General features: G+C 68.5%; 3 protein-coding genes across 4 annotated transcripts; 2 read left to right on the top strand and 1 right to left on the bottom strand.

The window, feature by feature from the left end:
- Positions 1–379: 379 nt before the first annotated feature.
- LOC134521738 (acylamino-acid-releasing enzyme-like) lies at positions 380–5,152 on the top strand. Its single transcript, XM_063348574.1, has 22 exons — positions 380–452; positions 1,148–1,277; positions 1,370–1,496; positions 1,589–1,682; positions 1,779–1,854; positions 1,931–2,094; positions 2,167–2,304; positions 2,393–2,484; positions 2,558–2,598; positions 2,673–2,794; positions 2,961–3,021; positions 3,093–3,190; positions 3,281–3,332; positions 3,417–3,505; positions 3,578–3,716; positions 3,788–3,871; positions 3,951–4,031; positions 4,135–4,223; positions 4,335–4,525; positions 4,595–4,697; positions 4,773–4,879; positions 4,948–5,152. Exons 1-22 carry the CDS (start codon positions 441–443, stop codon positions 5,051–5,053), a joined length of 2,196 nt encoding a protein of 731 aa, XP_063204644.1. The 5' UTR covers positions 380–440; the 3' UTR covers positions 5,054–5,152.
- A 1,849-nt stretch (positions 5,153–7,001) lies between these two features.
- APEH (acylaminoacyl-peptide hydrolase) lies at positions 7,002–12,871 on the top strand. The gene is made up of 24 exons (XM_063348214.1): positions 7,002–7,283; positions 7,382–7,475; positions 7,572–7,967; positions 8,057–8,165; positions 8,246–8,372; positions 8,498–8,579; positions 8,670–8,745; positions 8,865–9,001; positions 9,214–9,351; positions 9,430–9,521; positions 9,654–9,694; positions 9,768–9,889; positions 10,077–10,137; positions 10,248–10,342; positions 10,429–10,480; positions 10,552–10,640; positions 11,151–11,292; positions 11,388–11,465; positions 11,538–11,618; positions 11,698–11,786; positions 11,954–12,144; positions 12,219–12,321; positions 12,395–12,501; positions 12,580–12,871. The coding sequence occupies exons 3-24, from the start codon at positions 7,938–7,940 to the stop codon at positions 12,716–12,718; spliced, it is 2,181 nt and encodes a 726-aa protein (XP_063204284.1). The 5' UTR covers positions 7,002–7,283; positions 7,382–7,475; positions 7,572–7,937; the 3' UTR covers positions 12,719–12,871.
- MST1 (macrophage stimulating 1) lies at positions 12,861–17,714 on the bottom strand. 2 transcript variants are annotated; one of them, XM_063348215.1, is made up of 18 exons: positions 17,561–17,714; positions 16,956–17,097; positions 16,676–16,788; positions 16,431–16,545; positions 16,057–16,193; positions 15,857–15,977; positions 15,631–15,749; positions 15,373–15,538; positions 15,151–15,281; positions 14,977–15,079; positions 14,736–14,872; positions 14,577–14,612; positions 14,383–14,494; positions 14,230–14,307; positions 14,018–14,164; positions 13,830–13,936; positions 13,181–13,320; positions 12,861–13,099 (listed from the first exon to the last, which is right to left on the bottom strand). In XM_063348215.1, the coding sequence occupies exons 1-18, from the start codon at positions 17,610–17,612 to the stop codon at positions 12,938–12,940; spliced, it is 2,118 nt and encodes a 705-aa protein (XP_063204285.1). In that variant the 5' UTR covers positions 17,613–17,714; the 3' UTR covers positions 12,861–12,937. The 2 variants fall into 2 exon arrangements, with proteins under 2 accessions (XP_063204285.1, XP_063204286.1); XM_063348216.1 differs by having other exon boundaries at positions 15,373–15,535.
- Positions 17,715–17,780: the final 66 nt, after the last annotated feature.

Below are 17,780 nucleotides of genomic sequence, written 5' to 3'. Positions count from 1 at the left end.
CTGGGCTGGCAGCCTGGTGGGCCTGGTCAACACCAAGCGCCGGCGGGATCTGTGGCCCACAGCCGGGCCTGCTGGGCTGGGGGGTCCCTGTGGGCCACCGAGGGCCTGATCCCCTCCGGCCTGCACACGGAGCCCCCCCCCGTGCCGCAGCCAGCCGCCGGGGAAACCGCTCCGGGCTGGCCCAAAGGCGGCGGAGCCGATCCCTGGCCCCCGGCTACGGCGGCGAACGGGGTCCCGCGGGTGAACCGGTGTCTCCGGGCTGGAGGGGCCGGCGGGGGCCGAGCGCCCACCCCAACCTCGACGACTCCGGCCGCGGCGCCGCCCTCCCCCGCCAGGGGGCGCCGCAACGCGGGGAGGCGGCCCGAGCGCCGCAGCCAATGGGAGCTGCCGCCGGCCCCGCCCCTCCGTCCCGGAAGTGACGGTGGTCGCGCCGCCGCGCCATGCAGCAGCCGGTGAGGGAGCGGCGGGGGGGTGCGGTGCGGTCCGGTCCCGTCCCTGCCCACGGCCCCGCGCCCCGTCACTGCCCCATCCCTGCCCCATCCCGGGCACCGCCACCGCCCCTCCCGGGGAGCCCCGGCACCCGCCCGCCCCCGGTGCTCCGGTACCTTCCGCGCCCCCGGGGCTGCCCCCCCCCCAGTAACTGCCCCCAGTGCCCTCCCAGTCCCCCCATGCGGTACCCACTGGTACCCCAGTAAGAGACCTGGCTCGGCACCCGCAGTACTGCGCCCAGTAACTGCCCTTGTTCCCCGCCATGTACTCCAGTAACGGCCCCCAGTACCCTCCTAATGCCCGGGGTACCCCAGTAACTGCCCCAGCGCTGCACCCCCAGGCACTGCCCCCAGCACCCCAGTAACCGCCCTCCACTGGTACCCCAGGACTGCCCCTGGCACTCCAGTAACTGCCCCCAGTACTAGAGTAACTGCCCCCAGCACCCCTCTACTCCAGTAACTGCCCTGGCTGGGCACCCCCAGCACTGCCTACAGTATCCCAGTACAACTGCCCCAGCTCTGCACCACTAATAACCTGCCCCCAGTACCCTCCTTATCACCCCCATGTACCCTGGTGCCCCAGTAACTGCCCCCTCTGCCCGGCCACTCCCCAGTTACCACCCCCCCAGTCCCCCCAGCCACCCCGATGGGTCACGCAGGTGCTGTCGAGTGCGGACGAGATGGTGGAGCTGTACCGGGAGCTGAGCCGACACCCGGGGCTTAAAGCCGCTTGCCTTGGCCCCGATGTCACCACCCAGTATGGGGGCAAGTACTGCAGCCTCTACACTGGTACGTAGCAGGGTGTCCTGCCATCGGTGTCTGCAGGGGTCTCCATCTGCCTGGTGGAGACACTGCAGGTGTCCTCACCCCGCTTCTCACAGAGTGGTCGCAGCGGGACCTGGCACGGGCTGAGAACGTCAAGTTCTGCCGCCAGTACCTGATCTTCCATGACGGGGCCGCCGTCGTCTACTCGGGGCCTGCCGGCACCTGCTCTGAGATCAAGAATGAGTGAGTCCCGTCCTGTCCCATCCTGTCCCCCTGCGCTGGCGTCCCCTGGGGGTGCCGATGGCGGGGACTGACGGGTGCCCACCCACCTGCAGGCTGCTGAGCCAGGAGTCCCCCAGTGGGGCACTGAAGGCCGTCCTGCGCAAGGTCCCCGGCAAGGAGAAGAAAGAGGAGAAGCAGTTTCTGGAGGTGAGGGCGGGGGTCAAGGGTGGGCTGGATACTCGCTGGGGCTTGGAGCCAGATCCATGCTACGGCATGGGGCTGCTCCGGCATCTCTGCCCCCAGGTCTGGGATCAGAACTGCAAGGTGAAGAGCATTGACCTGACAGCGCTGGACAAGCACGGCACCGTCTACGACGACGGTGAGGGGCAGGGGATGGTGGGGGAGGTGGGGGTTCGGGGGGGACATGGTGGCCGGTGCCTGACCCACCCCTGCAGACCACTTTGGCTGCCTGGCCTGGTCACACTCGGAGACCCACCTGCTCTATGTGGCGGAGAAGAAGCGTCCCAAGGCTGAGTCATTCTTCCAGAGCAAAGCCCCCGAGCTGGGCGGCTCCAGCGAGGATGTGGGGTGCCCTGAGAAGGCGGATGTGCCCCTCAAGGTGGGGTCCCCCTGCCCCGGGGTTGGTGGGGTCCAGTGGGGCAGCCGTGGGGCTGACAGGGTTTTGCCACAGGGCGAGCAGTTCGTGTACCACGAGGACTGGGGGGAAGCATTGAGTAAACGCAGCGTGCCCGTCCTCTGTGTCATGGATATTGAGGCCAGCAGCATCTCCGTGCTGGAGGGCATCCCAGAGCACCTCTCTCCCGGCCAGGTCAGGATGGGGAGCCCCAGGGTGTCGGAGAAGGGAGGTTTCGGGGACCAGTAGCAGGCTGAGCCGCTCACCACTCATCTACCTGCAGGCTTTCTGGTCCCCTGACGACACCGGCGTGGTGTTCGTGGGCTGGTGGCCTGAGCCCTTCCGCCTGGGGCTGCAGCATTGCACCAACCGCCGGTGAGTCCCCATAGGGCACCCGCCCCACAGGCAGACCCCCTGGCCCCATAGTGACATCTGTCTCTGCCGGCAGGTCAGCGCTCTTCTACGTGGACCTTACGAGTGGGGCATGTGGTGAGCAGCGCGCCCCAACCCCGCCGGTGCCCTGGCTCCCCGCAGCCCTTCACCATCCCCTCATGCCCATGCAGAGCCACTCTCTGGGAACAACATGGCCGTGTGGTCCCCGCGGCTCAGCCCCGACCGCTGCCGCATCGTCTACCTGGAGAACAACGTCTTTGGCCCCCACCAGCAGTGCAGCCGCCTCCGCATGGTGAGCAGCCCCAGGGGACACCAGTGGGACACGAGGGGGCGGTGGCAGGGCGGCTCGTGCCAGGGTGGCAGCTGGCAGGGAGGTGGTGGTGCCCTCTCCCTGGCATGCAGCAAGGGTGGGCAGGCTGAGACCCTGCAAAACTCATCCCGTCCCACGTCTCCCACAGTACGACTGGTACACCAAGAAAACCAGCACAGTGCTGGCGGACGTGCCGCGGCAGACATGGGGTGAGTACAGCCCTGGGGGCATCGGGAGCGGGGGCACAGAGGGATGCTGAGCACCACCGCTCTCGTTACAGGCGCCTTCCCAGGCATCTACTGCAGCGCTCTGCCGGCGCTGTGCTGGGCGGCTGACAGCCGCAGGCTCGTGCTGGATACGGCCCAGCGCAGCCAGCAGGTGAGGGCGGCCGTGCCAGGACAGCAGGGGGGCATGCAGGGGGGCCGGGCTGGGTCAGGGCTGCACTAGACTCTGCCCTCGTGCCCCTAGGACATATTCGTGGTTGATACGGTGACGGGCGCCACAACCTTGCTGACCGCTGGTGAGTGCCAGGCTGGCAGGACCATTCTGGTGCCAGGGCTGGGGAGGGGATCACACCTGCAGGTCTGACCCCCCTCCTCCCCAGATGCCCCCCAGGGAAGTTGGTCTGTCCTCACCATCGACCGGGACATCTTGGTGGCCAGGTTCTCCACCCCTAGCTGCCCCCACACACTGGTAAGGTGATGCCCCCTCCCCAGCGCCCAACAGCCCCTCTCGGGGCTGGCACTGACCCTTCTCCCCACGCAGAAAGTGGCTGTCCTGCCTAGCGCCGGCCTGGAGGCGCAGGTGCAGTGGGTCTGCCTGCAGGATGCCGCCCCCGTGCCTGGCATCAGCTGGAGCATCCGCACCCTGCAGCCCCCACCAGAGCAGGAGCACCCCCAGTACAGTGAGTACCCCCAGTATGGCTGGGCTCCACCACCCCCCCCGAGCTCTGACCCCCCCACCCTGCCTCTGCAGAGGGCCTGGACTTCGATGCCATCCTGCTGTGCCCGAGTGAGGGCCCCACCACCCAGAAGCACCCCCTGGTCGTGATGCCCCATGGTAAGAAATTGCCCCCCCACCCTCCCCTGCTGTGCCCCAGCCCTGGCCAGGCAGTGTCACCCCCTTTTTCCTTTCGCAGGGGGTCCCCACTCCGTCTTCACGGCTGGGTGGATGCTGTACCCAGCGGCGTTGTGCCGCATGGGCTTCGCCGTGCTGCTGGGTGAGTGATGCCGGGGGGCCTGGGCACTGTTGGCTGGCATGGCCCCCACTGTGGGGCTGGGGCAGGAGGAGGAAGGGCTCTGACGCTGCCCCCCACCCCCTAGTGAATTACCGCGGCTCGCTGGGCTTCGGCCAGGACAGCGTGTACTCCCTGCCGGGCAATGTGGGCACGCAGGATGTGCGCGATGTGCAGGTATGGCCCCAGCACGTGGTCCTGACCCCAAGGCACCCCACGCGCCTCCGGGTACCTCCAAGGAGGAGTAGCAGGGCCACCTGCCTTAGCGGGTGTCCCCTGTGGTGGCAGCTCTGCGTGGAGCGGGTGCTGCAGGAGTCATCGCTGGACGCTGGCCGGGTGGCACTTGTCGGTGGCTCACACGGAGGCTTCCTGGCGTGCCACCTCCTCGGCCAGTTCCCTGACACCTACCACGCCTGTGTAGTCCGCAACCCGGTGGTGAACATTGCCTCCATGGTGGCTGCCACCGACATCCCTGACTGGTGAGTACCACCGTCCCTGCCCCCCCATCACCCCAGCCCCGCACGTGTCCCCGTCCTTCTTGTCTGCAGGTGCCTGACAGAGACGGGGCTGCCCTACACGCCCGACACGCTGCCGGATCCGGCCCAGTGGACGGAGATGCTGCACAAGTCGCCCATGCGCTACATCGACCGGGTACGTCCCTGTCCCCATCCCTGTCCCTGTGTCCCCGCCAGCAGTGCTGGCGCTGAGGCGGTGCCACTCCTGCAGGTCCGTGCACCCGTGCTGCTGATGCTGGGGGAGGACGACCAGCGAGTGCCCCCCCAGCAGGGGCTGGAGTATTACCGTGCCCTCAAGGCCCGCGGGGTCCCCACGCGGTGAGTGGGGTGCTGGGTGCCCAGGTGTGGAGGTGCAGGCACAGTGCTAACCCCCTTCTCCCCTCCAGGCTGCTCCTGTACCCGGGAAATGGCCACGCGCTGGCTGGCGTTGAGGCCGAAGCTGACGGCTTCATGAACATGGCGCTGTGGCTGGTCAAGCACCTGCAGTGCTAACGGCCCTCCACCCCTGCTGCCCCCCAATAAATGATGTAGCTCAGCATCCCTGGCGTCTCTGATGGTGGTGCCGGCACCAGCGTCGCCTCCGCTCCCGGTGCCCCAGGGCCCTTGTGCCAGGCTGAGGTGTGAGCTTGCCCCCACCCAGATGGCTGGTGGTCCTGCTACCGGGAGCTGAGCCATTTCCCTGCCATCACCTGCGCCACCTTCGGGGCCACCACCGGGGCACAGACCTTCCTGCTGTACACCGGTGAGTCGCGGGCTCGGCCGCCCCGGTGCTCTCATGCCAGGGGTGCGATGTGGGCAGACGCTGATGACCCCCTCCCGCAGAGTGCAGCCGCCCCGACCTGCCCCACCGCCGGCTCCTGCGCTTCAGCTGCCACCACAGCCTGCAGTGCCACCACACAGCCTGTGTGGGTAGCGGCGGCCTCACCGTCAGCGGGGCGGTGCTCAGCGCCGAGATCCGCCACCAGTACGGCATGGACAGGCTGCGGGATGGGGCAGCTGTGACGGTGTGTTTCCCCCCCAAACCTGACCTTGGTCTCCCCTGCCCAAGCGATAACCACCTGTGGCCATCGCAATGGGTGCGTCAGGTCGGGATGGCTGCACGGAGCTCAAAGTGGATTCAGGGGAGACAGATAACACAGTAGTCAAAGGCCAACTTGATCAGTGTACCCACCTAACCACAGTACTGATACTGTAATAGATATAGTCATATTTGCACAAAGTCAATCCCTTTACCCCCAGAAATAGCCAGCAGCCCAAGAGCTCTTCAAGCTCTCCTGCACGGCATGATCTCTTCGTGATGCCTTGGGTAGGGAGATGCCTCTCAAGGTTACCCCTCGAGGCTCACAGATTCCTCGCCCCAGCAGATCCCTGGTAAGTGACTAACGGCGTGCTAAACTTTGAAGCCTCGCTAAGGTCGTATCTTAGATTGACTGTGCACACATAATCCTTTAGACGTAAACCGTTGGCCGAGTCTGGGACTAGGACTGGATCCAGCCGTGCCCAGACTGCACTCCGAGGAGTGTAGAAAGCCAGGGGGTCCTGTTGAACCCCGACTCCACGGGAGGGTCTCCCTGACAGCTCGCGCTGAGCCTGTCGTCCGCGCAGTAAATGACCAAGTGTAACTTGCCATTGGATATCGTTAAAAGCTGTCGCGTTTACCATCGAACCTAGTCATTCGCGGAGCGAATCCGAGTCCCGGCTGCTCAGAAGAGCGGGCTGATGGTAACTGGCGTAATCGGGAACCCGTTGAAGAGCACCTAAAAAGAAACTCGGGGGTCCTGGGGAGGGGCTCGGTCACGCCCGGCGGACCCGAACCCCGCCGGCGGCGGCGGTGGTGGCGCCGCCCGCGCCCGCCAGGGGGCGCCGCAGCGCGGGGAGGCGGCCCGAGCGCCGCAGCCAATGGGAGCTGCCGCCGGCCGCCGGCCCCGCCCCTCCGCGCCATTAAAGCCGGCGCTGGCCCCGCCCCCGGGGAGGGCGGCGGAGGGGAGTCGGGGGGTCCGGCCCGGTCCCTGCCCCGGGAGCGCCCCCGCCCCCGGCGCTCGTCACTGCAACCCCGGGAGCCCCGATCCGGGCACCGCCCCGCCCGGGGAGCCCCGACGCCCGCCCGCCCCCGGTGCTCCGCTACCTGCCCCGGCTCTGCGCCCCCGGGGCTGCCCCCCCCCCGCCCACTCCCAGTAGCTGCCCCCAGTGCCCTCCTAGTCCCCCATGCACCCCAGTAGGTGCCCCGGTACCCCAGTAACTGCCCCCCGGTACCCACTGGTACACCAGCACTGCCCCTGGCATTCCAGTGACTGCCCCCAGTACCCTCCTTATCACCCCCATGTACGCTGGTGCCCCAGTAACTGCCCCCTCTGCCCGGCCACTCCCCAGTTACCACCCCCCCAGTGCCCCCAGCCACCCCGATGGGTCCCGCAGGTGCTGTCGAGCGCGGACGAGATGGTGGAGCTGTACCGGGAGCTGAGCCGACAGCCGGGGCTCAAAGCCACCTGCCTCAGCCCCGCCGTCACCGCACAGCACAGCGATGGGGTGGCCCCCCAGGGTTGTCTGGGGGGGTCTCTGCCTGCTTATCGGGGTCGACGCGGGTGTCCTCACCCTGCTCCTCACAGAGTGGTCGCAGCAGGACCTGGAGAGGGGCGAACACATCAAGTTCTGCCGCCAGTAATTGATCTTCCATGACGGGGCCTCTGTCATATACTTGAGGCCCACCAGCACCTGCTGTGAGGTCAAGGATGAGTGAGTCCCATCCCATCCTGTCCCCCTGCGCTGGCGTCCCCTGGGGGTGCCAATGGTGGGGACTGACGGGTGCCCACCCACCTGCAGGCTGCTGAGCCAGGAGTCCCCCAGTGGGGCACTGAAGGCCGTCCTGCGCAAGGTCCCCGGCAAGGAGAAGAAAGAGGAGAAGCAGTTTCTGGAGGTGAGGGCGGGGGTCAAGGGTGGGCTGGATACTCGCTGGGGCTTGGAGCCGGATCCATGCTACGGCATGGGGCTGCTCCGGCATCTCTGCCCCCAGGTCTGGGATCAGAACTGCGAGGTGAAGAGCATTGACCTGACACCGCCGGGGAAGCATGGCACCGTCTACGACGATGGTGAGGGGCCAGTGGGGAGGCCGTGGGGCTTTGACCAGGGCAGGGTGCCCAGGAGCTGGTGGCCACTGGACCCTTCTCCCACACATCGGCGTTTGCGCTGCCGAGGCTGCGGCGTGCCACGGCAGAGGGTGAGCCCTGCCCAGCCGCCCCGGGCACGGCAGGCAGCGCAGGGCAGCTGGAGAGCAGGCACCGGCCAGGCCCCTTGCGCCCGGCTGCTGCCGCACGCCTTGGCAGCCTGCCTGGCTGACGAGCGGCAGGCGCCGGCGGCCAGCGCGGAAGAGCAAGGCCCCATGGCCTCCGGAACCGAGCAGGGTGCAGAGGTGGGCAAGGGGGCTGGGGGGGGCTGCATGGGTGGGCACAGGCTGGGGGCGAGCTTGCCCCCCACCAGCACACCTCTCCCCACACCCAGGTGGCCGGTGGCCCCGCCGCCTGCTACCGGGAGCTGAGCCGGTTCCCCGCCGTCACCCGCGCCGCCCTCAGGGCCACCACCGGGGCACAGACCTTCCTGCTGTACACCGGTGAGTCGCGGGCTCGGCCGCCCCGGTGCTCTCGTCCCAGGGGTGCGGTGTGGGCAGATGCCAACGGCCCCCTCCCGCAGAGTGCAGCCGCCCCGACCTGCCCCAACGCCGGCTCCTGCGCTTCAGCCGCCACTACAGCCTGCGGCGCACGGGCAGCGGCGGCCTCACCGTCAGCCGGGTAGCGCTCAGCACCGAGATCCGCCACCAGTACGGCATGGACGGGCTGCGGGATGGAAGAGTGTGGTTGGTGCCCGTGGTGCGGCCAGTGCCCATGGCATGGCCGGTGCCCACAGCCTGCTGCCCGCTGTAGCCTCCCTCCCTGCCGCCCACAGGCTCCTCAGCAAGGACTCGCCCACCGGGCAGCACCGCGCCGTGCTCAGCCGCTGCCCCCGGCAGGGCCACGAGCTGCTGGAGGTAACGCTGGCTGCCACGGACACGGCAGCCTCGGGGCTCACCGGGGTGGCGTGAGTGCCAGCGCGGGGCGGTGGACCCCTCTCTCCCCAGGTGTGGGACGGCAACGGGCGCAGCCACAGTGTGGACCTCACGGCGCTGGGGAAGCATGGGGAGGTCTACACGGAGGGTAGGGCTCCTGCCCCGGGACCCCTGCCCGCAACACAGGCGAGGACGGCACGGCCGGTGGCCCCAGTGCCCAGCTGTGCCTGTGCTAGGCTGGCCCTTGTCACCCTTTTACCGTGCCAGGGCCCTTCGCCTGTTTGGCCTGGTCACACTCGGAGACGCGGCTGCTGTACGTGGCTGAGAAGAGCCGGCCCAAACCACGGCCCCCCTGCCCCTGGGATGTGCCGGGAGCAGGCAGGCCAGAGGAGGAGGATGAGGAGGTGGGTGCCATGTGCCCCGTGAGTACGCCACGTACCCCGTGAGTGTCCTCTGTGCACCCCGTGAGCGTGGTGTGCCCCCTGTGAGCACGCCACGTGTACCCCATGAGCGTGCCACGCGCCCCACAAGTGTGGCGTGCAGCCCGTGAGTATGCCAGGCACGTAGCCCCATGTCTGGGGCCACCGGCTGTGGGGCTGATGGGGTTGTGCTGCAGGAGGAGCAGTTCGTGTACCGGGAAGACTGGGGGGAGGCACTGAGCACCCGCAGCCTGCCTGTCCTCTGCGTCCTGGACCTGGAGGGCAGCAGCCTCTCGGTGCTGGAGGGCATCCCGGAGCACCTCTCTCCCGGCCAGGTCAGGATGGGGTGCAGGGAGAGCTCCGGGGGGAGGACGATAGCGTGGGGCTGTGGGACAAGCCTGCCTGTTGCGCAGGCCCTGTGGTCCCCGAATGACTGCGGCGTGGTGTTCGTGGGCTGGTGGCACGAGCCCTTCCGCCTGGGGCTCAATGCCTGCTCCAACAGGAGGTGGGTCCCCCCCCCCAGCATCCCACGCCGTGCCAGGGTGCCCACACCGTGCTGGGATGCCCAACGTTGTGCCAGCACGGTGGGGCTCAGCCTCACCACAGGGCTCCAGCCTGACCCACGCCTCCTCCCTAGGTCGGGGATTTTCTACTTGGACCTGGCCAGCGGGTGCTGCGGTGAGCACCGGGGCTGCGGGGGGTGCCCTGGGTCCTGGGGGTCCCCGGGGTGATGACCCCCTGCTGCCCACAGAGCTGTTGTCGTCTGAGCACGGAGCCGTCTGCTCCCCCCGGCTGAGCCCCGATGGCCGGCGCCTGCTCTACCTGGAGGGGGGTCTGGGGGGCCCCCACCGGCAGTGCCTGCGCCTGCGCATGGTGAGCGGGGCCCCGCGGGCACCAGCCACGGCTGTGTCACCCTGCGCTGCTGGTGTGTGGGACCCAGCCCGGGATGCCACAGCCTCTCACAACGCCTGGCGGGGGCGGCGTGTGGGCTCGCTCCCCAAGCCTCCCTGCCTCAGTTTCCCCAGCTGGGGGGCCATCCCTGACTGCCATCTCTCCCCAGCTCACCTGGCAGACGAGGCAGACGGTGACGGTGCTTGATGTGGTGCAGGAGCCCACAGAGGGTGAGCGTGGCACAGAGGGCAGGGCTGGGCGCTGTTGGGGGGGCTGGGGCACCCCCCCCCCATCTGGGTGCCCGTGGCCCCAGCTCACTAGCCCTCTGCCACACTCGCAGCCTTCGCCGGGCTCTACACAGAGGTGCTGCCACCGCGGTGTTGGGCGGCCGACAGCCGGCGAGCCGTGCTGGGCACCCCGCAGCGGAGCCGCACGGTGAGCCCCGGGGACAGGGGAGGGAACATGGATGTGGCCCCTGCACCCCGTGGTGACGCGGCCGCCTGCGTTGCGCCCCCTCACAGGACCTGCTGCTTGTGGACACGGAGGCGGCCACCGTCACAAACCTGACGGCAGGTACGTGGCATCAGGCTGCCCACAGTGCCTCAGCGCGCATCTGCGAGCACCGGTGTACTCTCTGTCCCCAGGGTCGCCGGAAGGGTGCTGGGAGCTGCTCACCCTCCAGTGGGACCTGCTGGTGGCCACCTGCTCGGCGCCACACCACCCCCCGAGCCTGGTGAGTAGAGCTCTGGCACCGTGTGGCACAGCGTGATGTGGCACAGCGATGTGCAGCCAGGCACGGCACAGCATGAGCAGGCGTGGCGCGGCACGGCAAAGCGTGGTGTGGCACAGTATGGGGTGGCGTGGCATGACACAGGCACAGCAGTGCACGGCACAGCCTTGGCATGGGGCGGCACAGCCTTGGCATGGCATAGTAAAGCACAGCTTGGTTAGGCACAGCCAGCGACAGCGTGGCATTGCGCGGCTTGGTGTGGCAAGGAATAACAGGAGTAAGGAATAACATGCTTGGCACGGCATGGCATGGCATGGCCACAGGCAGCACGGCATGGCACAGGACAGTGTGACCAGGCACAGCATGGCACATCCATGCATGGCATGGGATGACACGGCACAGGACGGCACCGGAGCGCTGGGACCGTGGGCACAATGGGGCTGATGACACACCGGCAGGGGCCAGCTGCATTGGGGTGAGGGTGCTCTGATGCCACCCGCTGCCTGTCCCCAGATGGTGGCGGCGCTGCCGCCAGCGGGCCAGGAGCTGCCCCTCTGCTGGGTACCGGTGGAGGACACCCCGACAGTGCCTGGTGTCACCTGGAAGACCCTGACGATCCAGCCACCCTGCAGCAGGCAGAGCCCTGCCACGCACGGTGAGTGCCGGGGGTCCCTGACCTACCTGTGTGACGGGGACCCTCGGGAGCAGGGGGCAGGCAGGGTGCTGAGCGGGACCCCTTCCCTGGCTCAGGCACCCAGGCTTTCGAGGCCCTGCTGCTGAGCCCACCGGATGGCAAGGCACCGCACCCCCTCGTCGTGTGCCCCCACGGTGAGTGAGGGGTTGGCAGGGACACCCTGGCAGCACTGGTGGCAGCCTGGGTGACATTCCTGCTGGCCCCAGGTGGCCCCCACGCTGTCTTCGATGCCCGCTGGCGCCCAAGCATGGCTGCCCTGTGCCAGCTGGGCTTTGCCGTGCTCTTGGGTGAGTGCCGGTGAGCCCGGGGAGGTGTGGCCCCTGTGCCCCACTAGAGACGTGGCATCTACGGTCCCCATCTCCCCAGTGAACTACCGCGGCTCCCTGGGCTTCGGCCAGGCCAGCATCAGCTCCCTGCTCTCCCGTGTGGGTGAGCAGGACGTGGCGGACACCCAGGTGAGGGGTGCTGGACTGGGGGGGGTGCCGGAGGGGTGCTGATGGTGGGTGAGGTCTGCTGGGAGGATGCTGATGTTTGGGTGCTGCTGGTGGGGTGCTGCTGGTGGGGTCTGCTGGGAGGATGCCGATGCTTGGATGCTGATGGTGGGTGCCCTAACGGGGCGCAGCTGGCAGTGGAGCAGGCGCTGTGCAGCGAGCCCCTGGACCCACACCGCCTGGCCCTGCTGGCTGGCTCCCACGGAGCCTTCATTGCCCTCCACCTCCTCGCCCGTGAGCCCAAGCGCTACCGAGCCTGTGCCCTGCGCAGCCCCGTCTCCAACCTGCCTGCGCTGCTGGGCACCTCCGACATCCCAGACTGGTGAGTGCCGCCCCCCTACCCTGTACCTTGCTGTGCCACATCCCACGGCACCCACCAGCACCTCCGTGCCACAGGCGCTACATCTCCCTGGGGCTGCCCTACTCCTTCGAGCGGGTGCCCCGCGCCGAGGAAGTGGCCACCATGCTGCTGCGCTCGCCCATCGCCCAGGCGGGCCGGGTAAGGCAGGGGCAGGATGGGTGCAGGGTGTTTGGTGCTGGACACTGGACACCCACCGTCGGCCGTGCCGCAGGTGCAGACGCCGGTGCTGCTCTGCGTGGGCGCCCGGGACCGGCGCGTCAGCCCCACGCAGGCGCTGGAGCTGTACCGGGTGCTGCAGGCCAGGGGGGTGCCGGTGCGGTGAGTGGGGTGCAGAGGGGTGGGGAGGGAGCCCTGGGGTGCCCACTGAGCATCCCCCCATCCCATCCTGCCCCACAGGCTGCTGTGGTATCCAGAGGGTGGCCATGCACTGGCTGGTGTGGAGACGGCAGCCGACGTCTTTGGGAACTGTGCACGATGGCTCCTTCGGCACCTGGGGCAAACCCGGCGGGACGGGACAGGCCAGCACAGCCCCTAGGCTCACAGTGGCCCTGTGGCTAATGCCAGCCCCACGTGTGACCACTGGCCCTGGGGACCACACCAGGACCAGAGGAAGATGGAGCGAGTGTACGACGGGACGAGGGTTGGGGTCTGGCACTAAATAAATGTGTGAGACCCTGTGCAATGCCGATCCCCCCAGCCATGGCCGGGCCTTTATTACACGGTGGGGGCTGTGCCAGGCTAGGGCTGAGCCGGCTCAGCCCATCTTCATCACCTTGTGGATCCAGTCGACGTAGAGGGAGACACGGATGAAGAGGGCGGGCTGGTCAGTGCGGGCGCAGACGCGGGAAGGGGTGATCACCCCCTCCAGCACCCAGCAGTCGGCCGTGAGGCAGGCCAGCGGCCCCCCGTAATCCCCCTGCGGCACCCAGACAGTGGCGTCACACCGGGTGCTGGCACCCGCAGGCTCCCCGAGGTGGTGGTCCCCAGCCCGGCTCACCTCGCAGGCCCCCACGCCGGCGCGCAGCGGGGCAGTGCACAGCTCGCTCTCCTTCAGGCGCCCGCGCAGCGCCGCGTTGCACTCGCCGTGGGCCAGCACGGGCAGCCGCGCCACGTTCAGCACGCTGCCGTCCGCCGTGCCTGCGGGCAAGCAAGCACAGGGGGCAGGGGGTGCCCGGGTGGGGGATGCCATAGCAGGGGGATGGCGTGGGATGGGGCACTCAGTGACAGCGGGATGGCAGAGGCAGGGGGATGGCATGGGCAGGCGGGGTGCCATGGGTGGGTGGATGCTGTGAGCGGGGGCATACAGCGTGCAAGGTGACACCTTTGCAGGAGCAGTGCCCTCAGGGTACGGCAGGCAGGGGGATATCATGGGCAGGGGATGTCATGGATGTGGGCAGGAGCATGTGGTGGCAGAGGGATGGCATGGGCACGGGGGATGTTGTGGAAGAGGGATGCCAAGGGCAGGGGATGCTGTGGGCAGGGGAATGGCGTGGGCAGGGGAATGTCATGGAAGGGAGATGGCAGGGACAGGGGGATGCTGCGGGCGGGGGATGCTGCAGGCAGGGGATGCCACGGACAAGGGGATGCTGTGGGCAGGGGATGCCACTGCAGGGAAGGCCCTGGCAGGGGCTGCCCACGGCAGGTACCTCTGGTTTCCCCCCAGCCAGCGATCTCACAGACGGTGCCTGCAGGCACGACGTAGCGCTCAGGTGGCAGGCAGATCAGGGCCACGCGCCCGTTCAGCGTGGCAGGCCTGGGGTGAGAGGGGCAGTGGGATGTGGTGCCAGCCCAGCCAGCAGCGAGGCATGGCAGTGACCGGGGCACGGCTGCTCACCTCCCCAGCTTCAGCATCACCAGCTGGGACTCGGAGGGGCCGCAGACGATCCGTACGATGGGGATTGTCTGCTGGTCGGGATCCCCAGGGCCAGGGTCCTTGAAGAGCGTCCCCAGCTGCACCTCGTAGCCCGCCAGGTCGGCATCACTGTAGGATGGGGACATGAGGGCACGGAGGGCTCCCAACACCCGTCACTCCGGCCACAGCCTTACCAGGAGGAGAAGCACTGGCGTGTGCTGATCACCCACTGCTCCTTCACCAGGGACCCCCCGCAGAAGTGCACGCCGGCCCTGCAGGGACAAGATGGGGTGAGCTCCCCGGGGGGACATCACCCACGCGGCAGTGCCGGCAGGGTGCCCGCTCACCGGTTGCGGATGCTGACGGTCCAGGGTGAGTTGCCGGGCTGGCCGCCGACGATGCGCCCTTTACGCTGCAGCCTCTCGTCCCGCCGGCCGCACTGCTCGAACACCACCGCGTCTGCCAGCAGGGCAGGTATCAGCCGGGGCTGTGCCACCAGCACCCACCCCACGGCATCCACCCTGCACCTGTGGGCTCCCACCTGCGTTCTCCAGGATGGAGGGCACTTTGCTGCCAGCTGCGGAGAGAGAGCAGAGGGTGGCATTGGGGTGGGACCCAGCCACCCTGGGATGACCAAAACCACCCCAGGGGGTGGCCCAAGAGCACCCCTAGCAGTGCAGGGGTGCGGGCAGGGGCTCACAGCAGGGCTTGATGGCGCAGTAGTCGAAGGGGGTGCGAGGATCCATGGTGTAGCACCAGGGGCCATGGCTGTCATTATCAGGGTTGCGGCAGTAGTTCTCCTCCAGGTGTGCCTCAGGGTGGGTGACAGGTGAGATCCTGCCAGGAAGAAGTCACCATCACTGTATCCATCCCCATCTCCATCTCCATCCCTGTCCCCATCCCCAGATGCCACCCCCCGGCACACTCCCTCGCACACTCACTGGGGCACATGGGGCGCCTGGGCAGCCCATGGCTGGCAGGTGATGCCCTTGCGTGTCTTGCTGACGTGGCCGTGGTAGTGCTCGCCGTGGCCGTGGTAGCACTCTGGGGACAGGCAGGGAGGGCTGGCACCCCCGGCAGGCACCCTGGGGGCGGGTGCCCGGGGGGTGGCTCACCTTGGGCACCCAGCTCGTCGGGGCAGCGGCGGATGTGGAAGCAGAAGGCGATGCGGACGGTGGGGCGGGCGGTGAAGCACCATGGTGCCTCCGAGCCGTCGGGGTTGCGGCAGTAGTTCTCCTGCAGGTCCCTGGCGGAGGGGCCGCATGGGTGCCTCCCCCTGCCCCAGCCCGCACCCATGGGCGCTGCCCACCCCTGGCACATTCCCCCCCCCCCCTTACTTGCACGGGTATTTCTCGGGCACAAAGTGGTGCTGATGGGGGGTCTGGGCATCCCAGCGCTGGCAGGGGATCCCCGACACAGTGACGTTCACCCGGCCCCGGTAGCCTTCGCCCTTGCCCCTGAAGCAGCCGGTGGTGAGGTTGAGGGGCCGTGGGCGTTTCTCTGCTTGCATGGCAGGAGCGGGTCAGGGTGGCGGGGTTATGGCGGCACCCTGGACACCCAGCCCCAGCTGGGCAGTGACACCGGCGGGGACTTACTGCAGAGGCGGATGCGGCAGTACTCTCGCTCCCGCCTGGGGTCGGTGGTGTAGCACCAGGGCCGCTCGGAGCTGTCGGGGTTGCGGCAGTAGTTGTCGTCCAGTCCCTTGTCAGGGTACCTGGGCCAGAGAAGGGGAGCAGCGGCTGAGGGTGACACCACCACCCCGGCACCTGGCACGGCCGGGGCCAGGGCGGCTGGGCACTGCCCAGGGCAAGGGGCTGGTACTTGTCAGGGTGGTAGGGGTGCTTGTGCGGGTGCTGCAGGTCCCAGCGCTGGCACTCTGTCCCCGACTCGGTGTGGTCCACGGCCCCGCGGTAGTCCTCCCCATTGCAGGTCATGCACACAGCTGCCGACAGACAGGGGAATCAGTGCCGGGGGGAACAACACACACACAGCATGGAATGCCACTGGGATGCAGCACTCACCGTCTTCGCACTTCTTAATGCCGCAGCTCTGGTGCCGGACATTGGGGTTGATGGTGTAACACCACGGGCCCCGCTTGTCCTGGTCGGGATTTCGGCAGTAATTCTCCTCCAGCCCGTTGCGGGGGGATGGCAGGAACCTGCTGGCAGCAGGGTGGGTAGGAGCGCTGCAGGGGCCCTCGCCCCAGGGCAGGCACAGCCACAATGCTGTGCCACCCCCAGTCGACGCCATTGTCCCACACTGTCCCCATCATCCCTGCGCCATCCCCCTTGTCCCCACACTGTCCCCACCGCCCCCACGCTGTCCCCAGCCCGTTGCCCCACACTGCCCAGGGCCACCGGCAGGTGCCATGGGACAGCTGGGGATACGGGGGCACCTGTGGTCATGGGGTGTCGTGGCTTGCCAGTGCTGGCAGCGCAGACCCTTCTCCGTCGTGGCCCGTGTGCCACGGTAGCTGGTGCCATCGGCCACAATGCAATCCCGCAGGTAGTCTGGGCAGAGCCGGGCACCGCGTCAGAGCCCTGGGGCCAAGCCAGTGCATTCGGGCAGTGGGGAGCCCTGCACTGGGTGGCCTGTGCCCGGTCTGTGGTGTCCCCATATCCACCCATGGCATCAGCCCACCTTTCTTCTGGTACAGGTCGTAGTGGATGTTTTTCTGCAGCTGGACGTGGGGCGAGTGTTGGGTCCAGGGCAGCAGCTGGCACAGCTGGCTCTGCCGGTCGTAGTGGAAAGCCCTGGGAGGCACAGGGGGATCCTGGCATGCCACCGTGCGGGGCCAGGACCCACAGGACCCAGGGGCACACGCACGGGCACCCAGCACCCAATGGATGGAGTGACCCCAGTGTCGTGGCCCCCTGCACTCCCTCCCACCCACCCCACGGCAGCACCGCATCCCGCTCACCGGCAAGCCAGGCTGGCGGCACAGTGCTGGGCACACTGCGCTGCAGAGCCCTGCTCTGGCAGCAGCGGCGGTGGCTCCGCAGGCCCTGCCAGCAGCTCGGTGGCTCGCAGGCGCTGGAAGTCATTGAGGGGCGAGCGGTGGCCTGGGGAGGGTGTCAGGAGCTCAGCGTGCCCGTGGGGACACACAGCAGGCCCCGTGGAGCATGGGGTCCCGGCCCCATAGAGCAGCGGGACCCCTGCCCCACGAAGCATGGGGTCCACGTCCCGCAGAGCACAGGGGTCCCTGCCCCATAGAGCAGCAGGACCCCTGCCCCACGGAGCATGGGGTCCACTTCCCGCAGAGCACAAGGGTCCCTGCCCCATAGAGCAGCGGGACCCCTGCCCCACGGAGCATGGGGTCTATGTCCCGCGGAGCAGGGGAGTCCCTGCCCTACAGGGTGCTCAGCACCCGCCACAGTCCCCTGTTTCCTGCTACCCCCTCTGCCGTAGGTCAGGGCACTGGCCGTCAGGCTCCCGGCCTGGCCCCATGGCCTGTCCAGGCCCCGCTCTGCCCCACTGCCCTCCAGCCCCACGGCGGCCCCGTGGCGGCTGGGCCCGGGGCCCTACCTGAGCCAAGGGCCGCGGCCAGGGCGAGCAGGACCCCCAGCACGGGCTGCATGGCGGCGGCCCCACGTCCCCGGGCCTCAGCTGGAGCACCAGGCTGGCCCCTGGCAAATATTTGCCAGCGGGCCAGGGTCAGGCCGCGGCGGGGCCGCACGGGGGGCGGGGCCTGTGGGACGGGGGGCGGGGCCTATGCATCGAGGGCGTGGCCTAGGCGGCTGGGGGG

The sequence above is a fragment of the Chroicocephalus ridibundus genome, chromosome 10, assembly GCF_963924245.1.
Source record: "Chroicocephalus ridibundus chromosome 10, bChrRid1.1, whole genome shotgun sequence".
Lineage (NCBI taxonomy): Eukaryota > Metazoa > Chordata > Aves > Charadriiformes > Laridae > Chroicocephalus > Chroicocephalus ridibundus.
The sequence above is the reverse complement of the archived record's forward strand: the minus strand, read 5'-3'. Positions and strand labels throughout refer to the sequence as shown.